Below are 15,790 nucleotides of genomic sequence, written 5' to 3'. Positions count from 1 at the left end.
ATGTTTTTTCTCTGTGAGTTTCCAAAAAAGGAAAAAAAAACGTCTGTTTGGTTTCCATGGTGACGCGTCATTGCTTTTTACGTGACCGCAGCCACAACAGCGCTGAATGAATGATGATCTGCTTTTATGTCATTTTTCCTTTTTTACATTTGTTAGCTATGGCATGAAAAATCTGATATTCCGATTGTCAAATATATGCAACGCAATATAGGCCTATATATATATATATATATATATATATATATATATATATATATATATATATATATATATATATATAACGCAAAGTATTGCAAGAAAAAGGCAAAATGAATGCGATCTTGAGACAATTTTTTAAATACTCGACGGGCCGGATTAAACAGCCTAGACAGCCGTAGTTTGCCCACCCCTGCTTTAGAGGGATTATGTCATGAGGAAACACATTTTTCTTTAAGTTTCAGAACTCAAAACGTCCTCGGCAGTTCAAACATTGTTTTCAAAACCACCCACGTCCTTCATTTCATTTTATTATTAGCCTACTCCATTAAACTATAAAAAAATACACCAAAATCAAATATCGTAATTTTTATTTATTTGCTACACATTTCATTTGTCCTAATCGTGACCTTTTTGTTTGCCAACAAGCAGCAGTAATAAAACATTAATTCATTTTAACTTCTGTATTTTAAAGTTTTAAACCAAACACCATTACCATAATTAATTGCGCATTCAGCTGGTCAGTGTTTAAACTAAAGTTGAAGGGAACAGGGAATTCAAAGCTATAGGCTACTCACGACCAAATCGTAGCCTACGAATTCGTACGAGTGAGTAAAAGGTGGCTGTAATTCGCACAATTCGATTTGTCTTAATCCCAGTGATGGGTAGGTTTAGTGGCGGGGTCATAGGCCAGTCATTTTATGAATTTATTTTCATGGTGATATCTAAAGGTTACATTTTTTTTACTTTATATACGTGAGAAAAATAATTAATAGGCGTATAGGGTAGCCTATAGGCCTATTTGGGTCTTTTTCGAAACTTTCCCCTAATGGGATTCTTCGGGGCTTTTTAATTTATTTATTTTTACTCATGACATATTGAGGATACAAAATCAGTTGAGTTTGCTTCTGTTGCCATTTGTTCAAGGTTGACCCCCATTTTGGTTTAAAATGACTGGACTATCAAGGGTAGGTAATTCGTACGAAATCATACGAATTGGGTAACTCGTAAAATATGTACGATTTAGCTAAATTCGTACGAGTGAGGTCGTATGAATTGAATACGAATTGCCGTGAGAACAGCCTACTAGTCACGTGTTGCTGCAAGAAGAGTGATCTATCTATCTATCTATCTATCTATCTATCTATCTATCTATCTATCTATCTATCTATCTATCTATCTATCTATCTATCTATCTATCTATCTATCTATCTATCTATCTATCTATCTATCTATCTATCTATCTATCTATCTATCCGTTTATTGATATAGACATAGCACAGCATTTTGGCAAGAAGCGTGTTTTCACATGGCTTGTGCACCCATTGACCATTTCGTCCCGCCCTCTCCCACTTCTTTATCGCGTGCATGACTCAAGAATACTGAACTCTCCACTGACGTTCTGTGTGCATGCCTGATAGGGAGCTGTTCACAAACTTTGGTAAGTTCAAGGACTTTTATTTTTTTTTCTTGTCCGGATTTTTAATTAGGCCTATTATTAATTTAAAACTGTTCATGTATCATTTCTCTTTGTAGAGTGAGATTTATTTAATAATTCCATGTAAACATTCCTTCACTGTTTGTTCATTTCCTGACAAACAGTTTGTAGGTACAAAATAAAATATATTAAGTTGTAAATGTTTGTTCCACTACAGAATTTAAGCATCTATGATTCATTAGTTCAAAGAAAAAACAAACAAAAAAAACTCACTTTTCTGCATGCTGATGGACTTTTAATACCTTGTAATATAAACTGAATGCTCACAGAGAGATAAATATAGAAAAGGTCCATGGAGGAGACTAGAGACGGAGGCATTGCTGATGGGGAAGCTATGGAGCCTGAGGCTCAGAAAGGGGGTGCAGAAAGCAGACCCCAGGCCAGGGAGAAATGGGCCAACAAGACTGAGTTCCTGCTGTCCGTGGCTGGAGGGATTATCGGCCTGGAGAACGTGGTGCGCTTCCCTTACCTGTGCTACAAAAATGGAGGCGGTAAGAGAAAGTTTGTGTGAGAGAGAAGTTTGGAAATTTGGGCTTTTGAAGAAGTGCATGATAGAAATAAAGAAATAAAAAAGAGGCATTAAGCCTGCAGCGTTTTGATCCTCTGCATGAGATGGATTTGACCTTAAATTCCAGCAGAAGCCCATGCTTTATAACATAATCAATAGAGCTCTATGTTCTTCAGCAATGCTCAGAACTAATTTTTGTTACACATCATGGACTGTGTCCCCGAGCACATTCTGATACGACCATTTTTTGCTTTTTATTGGGGCTAGCAAACAAAACATCACTCTTACCACTGAATTGTATTCAAATCATTAACTCAATAAATTAACAAAAATTGTGCTACGAATGTTATTATATTTATATGTTCATACTTATATTTTAGCCACCTAGATTGCAGCTCTGCACATTCTGGGCTTCTCTCAACTAATTCATAAAAAAATTAACAAACACACATTAATACTATCTCATTAATAACAATTATTTTGTAAAAAAAAAGAAAAAAAAAGTATAGGCACAAGTTATATTTGTTAAAAAACTGAATCCTTTAGATTAACATTTTATTACCTTTTTTAAAAAAAAATTTTTTATTATTAAAATAGGGGTTTTATGCTTTAGTTCATTTTGTTTGTGTATTTATTTTTAGAATTATCATTATAGGATATAGCATGTTTTTTAGTTAATATATTATAGGGTATAGAATGCTTTAGTGAAAGTTTTTGTTTTATTAATGTAGTAAGGTAGATAGATTGATGTTGTCTGTGTGCGAGGATTGAATGTGGTTGCTGCAATTGTAACAAATATAATCTCCTGAGAAGGATTAACAAAGTATCTATCCATCAATTAAATGGTTTTTAAGATCTTGAGAAACAAAGTATGTCAACGTTTTCTACCATTTACCCTTAAGCTCCTTTTTCACATATGATCCAGAGAAGCTGCAGTATGGGGAGCATGGTTTTATTTAATGATATGTTATTGGGATGTTACACCCCTTAAAGATAATGGCAACTGGCAACAAGACTTTTGAGCCTATATAAGGTAAATAACTAACTCATTTTTGGTCTCTCCAGGTGTTTTCTTCATTCCTTATTTCATCTTTCTCTTCTTTTGTGGACTCCCAATATTTTTCCTTGAGACAGCGTTAGGTCAATACACCAGTGAAGGGGGCATCACTGCTTGGAGAAAAATCTGCCCCATGTTTGAAGGTGACTTATGCTTTCATAAATGGATCTACACAATAAAGTCCATGGGCACTATCATACACCCGGTGCAATGCAGCGTCAGGCGTAAGTGTGTTTTGCTAGTTTCAGTCCGACGCAGTTATCATTTTCATGTCCTGCGCCACGTTGTTTAAATAGCAAATGCATTTGCGCCCATTTGTGTGCCCATGGTCTGAAAACGAGGTGTGTTCTGGCGCATTGTTGGCACGTTGCTATTTTGAGGCAACAGAAATAGACTGTGCCATTGACCAACTGAAACCTGGTCTAAAGTCAATGGGGCAGTGTTTAAAAAAAAAAAAAAAAAAAGAGCGCATTAGTAATGTGCGCCTATAGGCGGGTGCACAACGCACGTACACTCTGCTTATTACACACACAAGGATGCGCAGCAGCACACAAACATGCCAAATATTTAAAATAAAAGGATTACAATGTAAAAGATTGTTTTTGTGTACATAAAGATATGGTGGAATCCGGCTTGTCCCGTAGATGGTCTGCTTGCACACTTTAACCTCACACACACACACACACACGCACAGCTTTAACCTTGCACACGAGCAGATCCGTTTGCTCTCTGGTGAAGCATTCAGTCTTTCCACTTACAAACTCCGCCATGTAAATAGTGAATCTGCCATGGCGCGAGCACAACTGGCTTTTAAAGTCCAACTGAAATCAAAATTGACCCTATTTACTTTGTTAGCGCATATTACTAGTCTTGTGGTGAATGTGCAAGTTAAAACACAGAAAAAAATTGTTGCCGTTGTAATCTTTAATCAAAATCTGAAAAGTTACTTCCGGTCTGGAATGGCGTCCCGTCCCTTCTCTGATGACGTAGGTTTGAGGATTTGGGTTGGGAAATGCTTAACCACTCCCTTCAAATCGTTAGTCTGTAATGAGCGAGAGATGGAGAGGAGGAGCGCTAGAGTAAAACCCTGCCCTCTGTTCAATATTCCGTTTTACTGGGAAATACGTCACAGCACTGAAGAAAAGTCGTTTGCAACTTCCGGTTCACGCGGACTTTAAAGGGAATGGGAAATTACACTCTGATTGGTTTATTGCACGCTACGCCCTAAACACACCCATTACTCATTAAGAGAATAGGGACAACCCTTTTAGACCATGCGCCAAAAGGGCTGACCATTTTTCCCATCGTTTAACTAGCAAAAGTGGATTCGTACACAACCTAAGTGCACTTGCGCCGTGCGCTTTAGACCATGTGCTTAGATCGTTAAAATAAGGCCCCATGTCTTTAATTGCTGTAATTTATGGTGATGACTGATTATTATTTTGCACATGTGGATTTTCTCACACAAACTATTTTTTGTTCACAGGCGTAGGTGTTGCGTCCCAAGTTATAGTGATTTATCTAAATATATATTACATTGTGATCCTGGCCTGGGCTTTGTTTTATCTATTCAACTGTTTCTGGAGTACTCTACCTTGGACTTCCTGTGACAACTATTGGAACACAGGTGTGTTATGTAATGCATTTCTAAACTTTATTCATACGGGCTTAAGACACTGAATCTTAAGACAAAGTTGCAAAAAGTTGCAAATGTAAGACATATAGTCACAATTACAAGAAATAAAATCGCAAAGAGTAATAAAGTTGCTATTATGAGAAAACATTTGTCTTTGAGATATAAAGTCACAGTTACAATAAATAACGTTACAATTACAAGAACTAAGGTTGCAATTATGAGAAAAAAATAAATGAAATATGAAGTCACATTGTTATAGAATTGCAGTTGTGATATAGCCTGGAAATCCAGACCTAACTCTAAAAGATTAATGGTCTGGCGTCGACTAATGAAAATCGCCCAGCTCGAGGGGCGGCACCAAACATGCATTTGAAAATCTCACTGCACGCAATAGGATAACACTACAACCAATCACAACAATAAGCCCCATACGCTTAGCTACCTGCGGAGCTAACTGGTAGATTATACTCTTACCGTATCTGGTCGGCAAAACAGCAAAAACGTCCTTCTTGCAAAGGAACGATTCGAGCAGCGTCTTCTGTTCCTGTTTTAGATAAAAAGCAAAGTCTATTGTAGCGGCCAAAGCCGTTTTAAACAACTGGTGTTCATCCATAGCCATCTTGCAATGTTTATTAATGACTTCGACGTCACAGCGCTGTCGTCATCTGTTTAGCTCGCCTCTGGCCCGCCTATATCAGATAACCCGATGTGATTGGTGCAGCTCAGATCGAGGGGCATATTTAATGAGCATTGTTACTCGACACCAGAGTAACTCGCTGAGCAAATTCAACTTGTGCTCTCGCAAGAACTCTGGTTTACCAGGGTAGTTGTGATATGTGATGTCACAAAAAATTTTAATTACAATAAATTCACAATTGAGAGAAAATATAAATTACGTAAAATAAAGTTGTAATTGTGAGATAAAAAGTTGCAATTACAAAAAAATTGTCTCAAGGAGTCACAATTTGTAAGTAAAGTTGAAATATAAGACATATAGTTACAATTACAAGAAATAGTCGTAATTGTAAGTAAAGCCGCAGTCAGAAGAAATAAATGTACAATTCTGAGACAAAGTCGCTATTACAAGAACCAAAGATAAAATTTTCATGAAATAAAGTCACAATTACGTAATACAGATTTTCATCCCCATATCAATTTTGAGTTAACTTTGATCTCCCATTTTATCAACAGTGTACTGCCAAAACATAAGTGCTACATACACAGGTGTGCACAGACCTGATGCTGACTGGTCTTTCCTGTACAATGAGACGTATAGATTTGGTGACAACTACAGCATGAGGTAACCTCACTTAACAACAGAGTACAAAATAAAAACCAATGCTATCTCACAACCAATTTGTACGAATTTGTAAGATTTGTCTACACCCCAGTGATGGGTTTGGGGTGGGGTCAGGGGTAGATCATTGGTACGAATTCATACGAATTGGGCAACTCGTAAAATATGTAAGATTTAGCAAAAATCGTACGAATTCGTACGAGTGAGGTCGTTTGAATTTGTACAAATTAGCCACCTCGTAAAATTTGTACGAATTGCTGTGAGATCGGGTTGATAAAAACACGTGCACTGTCTGGTTCTCCCAGATGTTTACATGGTCATGGAAGATGTTCTTTGAGTTCAGGCTTTAGATGATTACAAACAAACATGTAGGAAAAGTTTCCTAAACAAATTCCCTTTTGTAATGCATTTAGAAATAATTATTTATTCTTTGTTTGGACTTGCATAACAGGAAAATGAAAAGAACCCACATATACAGTAGATGCAGGTGTATTTGACATTTCACTGAAATCCAATATTGTATGTTCTATACGTGATAATATATAGATCTTTGTGTTTTTCTGTTAATGTGCTGATTAAAGAAAGTAGCTTGAAACATTATTTGGAGACCAACTAGACCATCTTATACCAGCTAAGAACAGAAAACCAAATTTTCTTTTTTCTCTTTCTTTTTTTTCTTTTCTTTTCATAGAAAGAGATTTTAGTGTAACTTATCATAATTCAGAAACAGATACAATGTTGCTTTTGTTTGAAAAGAATGCCATTGAAAGGCTTTGGTGAACTCACTCTCTTTTTGTCTTTCTTTCATCAGTTTCCAAAATGAATCAGAATGGCCAACTTTTACAGTGACCTCCTCCGAACAAGAGTACTGGTTGTAAGATACATAATTTCCTAAACATATCAAATACTGTACTCACATTTCTTTGGTTCTCAGCAACCTAAATCTATCTTCTGGATTCATGCATGTAAACATTTATTAATTAAATTAAAATCCTACATTTATAGTGCATAATAATATACTACATATTTATTGTAATGATATAGTATCTATATAAGGAGGAAACTGCACATTTTCCATTTTAACTATGTTGAACTTGCTTTAGTGTAAGTCAGCTACTTTAGAACATTTTTGGTAATGTCAGAAAATTCACATAATTCTCTCCCAAGCCCTGGACTATGAGTGAGATAACCCCTACCCTAATAAAGGGTGGGACAAAATGAAAAACATCCAACATCTGTGAGACAAAGACCTTTAAAGTTTCACCATGCAGACCAGGGGTATTGAGAAATCTGGGCTGAAGAACTGAGCCAGAGAACATGATGAAAACAATGTGTTTATAGTTTGTGCAGTTTCCTAAACTAACCCCCCACAAAACTAAATCACGGAAAAAATAAATCTGTATCATATAAATCTAAAACTTTGAGTTCTGACATGCATGGAAGTAAAATGAAAATTGTTCATAATGTGTGTGTGTGTGTGTGTGTGTGTGTGTGTGTGTGTGTGTGTGTGTGTGTGTGTGTGTGTGTGTGTGTGTGTGTGTGTACCCTCAGCCATCGTATGTTGCGGGGGACAAACAGCGGTGGTCTGGGGAGCGTAAATGCTGATCTTTCCATGTGTCTTCTGTTGGCTTGGGTCATCTCTTATTTCTGCATCTTTAAAGGAGTGAAGACCATAGGCAAGGTCAGCTGATGCTCATGCTTGTACAACTGTTTGCTAATGAAATAATCAAGAGAAAACCATGTCATATTTTGTACTCATCATAAACAAAAACTAGCTATGAAACCCCATAGACTTACCTTGAAGGAGCTGAGACCGAATAGTACTGTATCATGCTAACAGTCATTTTAGCAACAGCATAGTAACCACTCAAACCACCCAACAAATGTACTATCAAACTAAAAACAGCCCAGAACACCTCAGAAATCACATAGACATACCATAGAAACCTCTCAGAACAACCTGCAGTATAGCAGCATGCTAAAACAAAACACCTTAGCAAACAACTAGCAACCACCAAATATCTTAGCGAGCACATACTATAGCAACATTCTAGATAGCTGTAGATAGATGTACTGTGTGTGACATTCCAAGATGTCTGTTAAAGAGTGCGCTTCATCTGGAAAGCCTCTGTTGTGGACAAACATCTGATTAAAATAATAATCACAAGTAGTAAGCTGCTTTACATACATTTTAAAATCATACATTTTCTAAATTACAAAAAAAACAAAAAAAAAACATCTGAGAGGAAAGATTTTAGAGATGAGCAAATGCTGTGAAAAATTCATTTTCCAAATAAAACATGCCTCTGCAATGTTGGTTTGCTATCAGGGATGCTAAAACCACTAAATATACCTTAGAAATGGCAAAGAAATGACAACCACCCACAAATGCTGCCTCTATCTGTTGCTGTGCGACATAACGCAACAACGGTCGCGCCAAGTGTAGACACGGTGTTAGCATCATAGCTGATCTTTTTATGTATGTAACACTGCAGAAAGATCTCTAGAAGATCATAAAATAGGACTTAATTATTGTGATATGTGTGTCAATGTTTCACAGGTTGTGTACTTCACTGCTACGTTCCCCTACTTAATGCTGTTCATCCTTTGCATCAGAGGAGTGACTCTGCCAGGGGCTGCAACTGGAATTTCGTATTACCTGTATCCTGACATCAGTAAACTCTCCAGTCCTGATGTAAGTGGAACACAATTCCTGCATCCCAATCCGCATGCTATCCACCCTAAATAGTGTCCGAGATTAGAATTAGTAAGTCACAAATCATGGTATGTTGAAATGAGTATCCCAAAGCCCTCTCAGAGGGCAACTCTGGCCCTCAAAATCAATGTTCCTGCAGGGTTTGCCTAATCAAACTCACCTGTCTGTAGCTTTCTAGGGCTGCGTTCCTGTCCAAAATTGTCATGCCCTTCACTCGCTAACTTCCCTCCGTCTCGTTCACTTGGATGTATGTCATTGCTTACGTTGCATGAGTGCCCACTACTGGCGAAACCTTTGCAATAGGCTGAATTGAAACGTGCTAAGCTCTTGATCACTTAGAATCCACTATGGGATTGATTTATTTTTATTTTTTTTCCCCTTACGAGATTGTATAGATTGCATATAGATTGCCTTCTATATGTATGTAGGTGTGTTTGAGTTGTTTCTTAAAAAAAAAAAATATATATATATATATATATATATATATATCATAGAGTTGTTTGTGGTGGGGTAAATTAAACGCAATGGGTCTCATTCATGAAACATTCGTAAATATATACGAATAAATATGTGAGTGAAAACTCTTCTCCTGATTCACAAATACTTTGTAAACGTCAGATGTGAAATGTGTGTGTGTGTGTTAATGAATTCCAATCAGTCGTAAATGGGACGCGCGTGCACGCTCATTCTCAATTACCATAAATCCCGCCCATTAAATCCAACTGACAACTATATATGGGCATCATATTATGACACCAAACGAAGGATTTCAACATGTCTTCTCAAAAGCGAATGAAAAAGAGAAATTTCTTAGATGCAGAAATTGAAGTTTTATTATCAGAAGTTCATTCAAAACGCCACATTTTATTTTCAAGCTTACATAGTGGCGTATCAGGTCCTAAAAAAAAGGAAGCTTGGCAGCTTATTACAGATGCAGTTAATGGAGTTTCATCTGTTAATCGAACAGTCCCAGAAGTGAAAAGAAAATGGTTCGACATGAAGCTTGACTGCAACACTTGTGACTTGTGGACTTGTGTTCCGTTTGCAGATGCTATTACTGGCTCTCATAATAAAAGTAAAAAGAAAAACCATATGTAATTACTATATATAATATTTTTTCAAAATGCTGTGTAAATATGTACCCGATTAAGGTGAATTAAAATGCAGCCTTATTAATGAGAAAAACGTTCGGATGTTAAACGCACTATTTACGCGTGGCTGGTAGCAGGTGTAGATTTATTTCGTACCAACTAACATTTGGAAAATACGAACATTTTAATGAATCCGAAAATTTACGCCAGAACCACTTTACACACGATTTACACAAAAATTAGTTCTGCTCGTGTTTCATGAATGAGACCCATTATGCGTTGACATCAAAATCATGTTGCATTGTGGTATATGGAGCTGCCTGAAGTGTACATATGAAGTAGACTCGCTCCCTCTGTCAAAATCGAGGGAGCGAGGGTCTGTCCATATAAACTTCCCTCGTCCGCTTCACGAAGTGGAACGCACTTCAAAATGGCGGCAGGGATTCCCCCGAGGGGAACTGCTTAGGGAAGTTCACAAGTGCGTGTCTAAAAGTGGACTGGAACGCAGCTCAGGAATCCTGAAGAACTTGATTAGCTTGTTCAGGTGTGTTTGATTAGGGTTGGAGCTAAATTGATTTTGAGGGTCAGAGTTAACCTCTCAAATCCAAGAGCATATTTTCATGCTCTTGGTCTTGTCATGGACTCGGAAGCAACACTGTGGATACATTTTGTAGTTTATGCAGACTTGCGTAGATAATCTGCTCTGTGCTATTGTGTCTCTGGATGGGACCACACTGTTTATGTACTGCAGGTTCCTGTAACATCAGCGTGAAATCAGGTCTCATTCCCTACCACATGAAAGCATATTTGCACTCTCTGAATTATTCAGACCCTCTTCTAGTCTCGGTCTTGAGCGAGCTGGTCTCAACTTCAGCACTGAGAGAAACATTTGGCCATTAACTGTTAAATGCATCATTATGCAAAATAAACAGGAACAATTCTCTGCATGAAAGACCCACATTTTCATATTTGGTTGGAATAAATTAAGTAGTGTACATGAAATGAGGAGTCTGTATGAGGATTTTAACTGTGACAAGTTGACTGACAGGCTGGATGGACGCTATGCAACAAGGTAGTTCCAATTTTATGACGTTTAGTATGTCCCAAAATTTGCCTACACTTGCCTTCTCTTCTGCTACACACAGTTACAATGCTCATTGGAAAAGTTTGGCTGTGGCGGCATTTCTGCAAAATGATATTACGTTGGTTCTTGTACATTTCACTCCTCTTTAAAAGTTAAATGTCCAGTAAGTGGTGCTAAATTGCTTTCAATTTAACATGTCCTTTTGCTTCACAAAAAAATAAAAAAAAATAAAAAATATATATATCGATATATGCGATCTGGGAAAACCCACCACATGGTGAAATTTGACCTATTACAGGTTTTGATATCATATGGAAGCTGGTATCAAGCCCTTTCCAAATCTGTTTTTATTTTTAGCATAGCTTGTTGGTAGCCAAAGTTATGTTTATCTGAAGTCGGCCGATCGCTATGATTTTCTGGAACGGAATTTTGAGAAAAACAGGTTTAATAACTGTCACCGTCGGGACGCTTGGCACTCTTTTTTTTTAAACAGGATTGGCGCGAAATGCGCACTAATACACATTCACTGTACATGTTATGTGGTTTATTTTTATAGGTAAACTATCTTTGTAGTGTTAAGAGACGGACAGGTGTATGGGATATACGGCGTTTGTTTTTTTGTTTTTTCACCTCTGCCGGGCGTTAGAGAAAATGGTCGCATAGAATGCATTAGAGAAAGAGAGTATTTTCAGCTTGACACTATCGCTGCACTAAACAAGGGAATTTTGCCAAGATATTTTCAGAGATAAGAGAAAAGATGTTATAGAATAATAATTTAATGAAAAAAAAAAAAAAATTACAAAAAACTGTAATTCAAACTATTTTGGAATTTACTGAAAACGTCTCAGGTTACGTATGTAACCCTGGTTCCCTGATAGGGAACGAGACGCTGCGTTTGAGACGCGGTGGGAACACTCTGCGTGATTGCGTCATGAAGCACGTGTATAATCAGCCCAGTGGAACGAAGGAACGTCATCAGTGACGTCACCGACCAGGAAGGTATAAATCACCCTTGAGATCAGACCAAACTAGCTTCTGATAAGCCTGAAGCAAGTCGATCAAGGCAAGCAGGAAGTATGGCAGGCGAACGCAGCGTCTCGTTCCCTATCAGGGAACCAGGGTTACATACGTAACCTGAGACGTTCCCTTTCAAGGGAACTCGAGCTGCGTTTGAGACGCGGTGGGAACCCCATTCCCACTCAACCATAATGACGATGTGCCTGTTCTGTATGAAGTACCATGAGCATACTAAGAAGCAAGCAACCTGACCCCAGGAGTGGAGAGGTCCAAGTCATAAAATCTCACAAATGTATGCGGAGAGGACCATCCTGCCGCATTACAAATGTCTAGAAGGGAAACTCCCGAAATTAAAGCCGTAGAGGCAGCCATACTCCTCGTAGAATGGGCCCGAACAGTCAAAGGTGAAGGCTGTCCGGCCGCTTCATATGCCAGTGAAATAGCCTCAACTATCTACTTGCTCATTATCTGTTTTGATGCAGGGCAACCTCTCTTAGGTGCTCCGAAGCAGACAAATAATTTTTCCGATTTACGCCACAGGGAAGCTCTGTGGACGTAAGCATCCAACGCCCGCACAGGGCATAACAGATTCAGGTTTTCCTGGTCTGGGGTATTAAATGGTGGAGGATAAAAGGCCTGCAGCACTATAGGGCCCCCAACATTAGTAGGGACCTTAGGAATGTAACCCAGTCTAGGGTGAAGAAATGCTTTCACCATACCAGGTGCAAATTCCAGACATGCTGGAGCCACTGACAAGGCTTGTAAGTCACCAATTCTCTTGATAGAGGAAATAGCAAGAAGAAATAAAGTTTTTAGAGTAAGGAACTTTTCTGAAACCTCCTCAATGGGCTCGAAGGGAGCCAACGCCAGACCCTCCAGTACAATGGCCAAATCCCATGCTCTAGAGTGCAAAACAGGTCTCAACCTCAAAGTGCCATGGAGAAAACGAATAATTAGAGGATCTCTCCCAACTGAAGTACCCGCCAGAGGGGTATGATATGCAGATATAGCCGCTACGTACACCTTTAAGGTGGAAGGAGATAATCCAGCAGAGAAACGGTCTTGTAGAAAATCGAGAACTGTACCAATAGGGCAGTTAACAGGATTCAAATTACGATCTCTACACCATGTAGAAAATAATTTCCATTTCAAAGCATAAAGTTTCCTCGTGGAAGGAGCTCTGGATTGAAGGATGGTCTCAACGACCTCAGTCGAGAGACCAGATTCTATGAGCTGGGCCCCCTCAGAGGCCAAGCCCACAACTTCCACAACTCTGGGCGAGGGTGAAATATCTCCTTGTCCCCCCTTGCTTGGGACAGCAGGTCCCTCCTGACGGGAATCTCCATCGGAGAGCCGTCCAGAAGTGACACCAGATCCGAGAACCAAACTCGGGTCGGCCAGTACGGAGCTATTAATAGTAGATGAGCCCCTTCCTGGCGAACTCTCTCCAGAACTCCCGGGAGCATAGATACTGGGGGAAACCCGTACAGATGTAGCCTCGGCCACACCTGCACCATTGCATCCAGTCCGAGAGGGGCTGGATGTGTGAGGGAGAACCAAAGGGGACAATGGGTTGAGTCTGATGATGCGAAAAGGTCGACTCGGGCTCGCCCATATTTCTTCCATAGAAGCTCCACCACCTCGGGGTGAAGCCTCCACTCCCCGGGCCTCAGCCCCTGCCTTGACAGAATATCCGCTTCTACATTCAGATGCCCCGGAATATATACTGCCCTGAGGGACAGTAATTTCCCCTGGGCCCATAGGAGGATCTGATGAGCCAGATTGCACAGTAGTCGAGACCTCAGACCCCCCTGATGGTTGATGTATGAGACCACTGACGTGTTGTCCGTGCGGACCAACACGTGGTGGCCTCTCAGGTCTGGCAGGAAGTATTTCAGAGCATAAAATACGGCCATCATTTCTAAACAATTTATGTGCCAAGACAGTTGATGGTCCTGCCAAAGACCTGACACTGAGCGTCCGCTCATGACTGCGCCCCACCCCGTGAGGGAAGCGTCTGTCGAAAGCGTTACGCGTCGACAAGAAGCCCCCAACACTGGGCCCTGGGTGAGGAACCAAGGTTTCTTCCACATGACCAAAGCACGAAGGCATCGCCGCGTGACCTTGATCATGCGAAACGGATTTCCCCTCGGGGAAAACCCCTTGGTCCTGAGCCACCACTGCAGAGGTCTCATGTACAGAAGGCCAAAAGTAATTACGTTGGACGCAGCTGCCATGAGCCCCAACAATCTTTGAAATTGTTTGACAGTGAGTGACTGGCCTAGTTTTACCCCTTTTACGGCTGTGAGAATCGCTGATATTCGTGCAGGAGACAGACGTGCCTGCATTGTTGTTGAATCCCAAATTACTCCTAGAAAAGTGGTCCTCTGTGCTGGGAGGAGCACACTCTTTTTGGAGTTGAGCCGTAACCCCAACTTTTCTATATGAGCCAGAACGACACCTCGATGCCGAACTGCCACCTGCTCTGACTGAGCAAGAATCAACCAATCGTCTAGATAGTTTAATATGTGAATGCCCTGGAGTCTCAGAGGAGCCAGCGCTGCATCCACACATTTTGTAAAAGTGCGGGGTGATAAACCTTGGCCGAAGGGAAGAACCCGATATTGGTATGCTTCGCCCCCGAAAGCAAACCTCAGGAACTTCCTGTGATGAGGATGAATCGATACATGGAAGTATGCGTCCTTCAAGTCTATTGTCACAATCCTCGGACTGAATCTGTGATACAATCTGTTTGAGCGTAAGCATCTTGAACTTGAGTTTCTGAACCCTGCGGTTTAGTTGACGCAGATCTAGAATAGGACGCAACCCCCCATCCCTCTTTGGAACAATGAAATAACGGCTGTAGAACCCTGACTCTCTGCTGGGAGGAGAGACCTTTTCTATAGCTCCTTTTCGAAGAAGCGTCATTACTTCCTGCTCCATAACCAGAGCCTGCTCGGAGTCCACCACTGTGGGCAGAACCCCTTGGAATCTGGGCGGACACAAACCGAACTGAATTCTGTAACCCTTTTCCACTATATGCAGGACCCATTGAGAAATATTTGGTAGAAGTTTCCACGCTACCAGAAATTCTGCTAAGGGAACCAGCCTCTCGAGACTGACCTCTGGATTTAGTCGAACAGACATTTCGGTGCCCTGAAGCGGCGAACCGGCAGGGAACAACCGAACTGACCGTTCTACGACCCTCCTCGGAGGATCGCACAGGGACGCTGACACCTCGGTGCCCTGAAACGGCGAACCGGCAGGGAACAACCGATGTGGCAGCGCTGCGGCTCTCCTCAGAGAACCGCCCCCCAGAAGGCGCGGAGGAGAAACGATTCCTCTGAATCGTCCCTCCCCCGAGGGGACCACCCTCAACATTTTGACACCTAGGGCGTCAGGACTTTTTCTTGTCCCAAGCCTTATTAGAGAGGACAGTCCTCAGATCTTGTCTACCTCTAACTGACTTAAACTGCGGCCGCCCCCTGGGCTCCCCAGACTGTGGAGGAGCCCGAGAGGTGACGCTTTGTTTCTGTTGAACTCTATGCTGTTGCTGTTGTGAGGAGCTCGTAGACGGTCGGGACTGCTCTGCTTTAACATTAGCAGTCCCTGGGACACTGGATCGGCGAGGAAGAAACCTCTGGAATGCCGCCGCTTGTTTCTTAGATTCAGTAAATCTATCGACAACACA

At 40.4% G+C, this 15,790-nt stretch overlaps 1 protein-coding gene across 1 annotated transcript in view; it reads left to right on the top strand.

Annotated features, from left to right (window-relative positions):
• Nucleotides 1-1,567: 1,567 nt before the first annotated feature.
• The window catches only part of slc6a1l (solute carrier family 6 member 1, like), a 65,036-nt gene continuing 50,813 nt past the window's right edge, over nt 1,568-15,790 (top strand). The window contains exons 1-8 of the mRNA XM_082167470.1: nt 1,568-1,636; nt 1,963-2,184; nt 3,267-3,401; nt 4,745-4,885; nt 6,086-6,194; nt 7,003-7,065; nt 7,743-7,872; nt 8,752-8,886. Of these exons, the coding sequence (XP_082023596.1) occupies nt 1,986-2,184; nt 3,267-3,401; nt 4,745-4,885; nt 6,086-6,194; nt 7,003-7,065; nt 7,743-7,872; nt 8,752-8,886 (912 nt within the window). The 5' untranslated portion in view covers nt 1,568-1,636; nt 1,963-1,985. The remainder of the gene's footprint in view (nt 1,637-1,962; nt 2,185-3,266; nt 3,402-4,744; nt 4,886-6,085; nt 6,195-7,002; nt 7,066-7,742; nt 7,873-8,751; nt 8,887-15,790) is intronic.

This window comes from Leuciscus leuciscus (assembly GCF_965113295.1).
Source record: "Leuciscus leuciscus genome assembly, chromosome: 4".
NCBI classification, from domain to species: Eukaryota; Metazoa; Chordata; class Actinopteri; order Cypriniformes; family Leuciscidae; genus Leuciscus; species Leuciscus leuciscus.
Note: the sequence above shows the minus strand (reverse complement) of the source record. Positions and strands in the feature narration are given on the sequence as shown.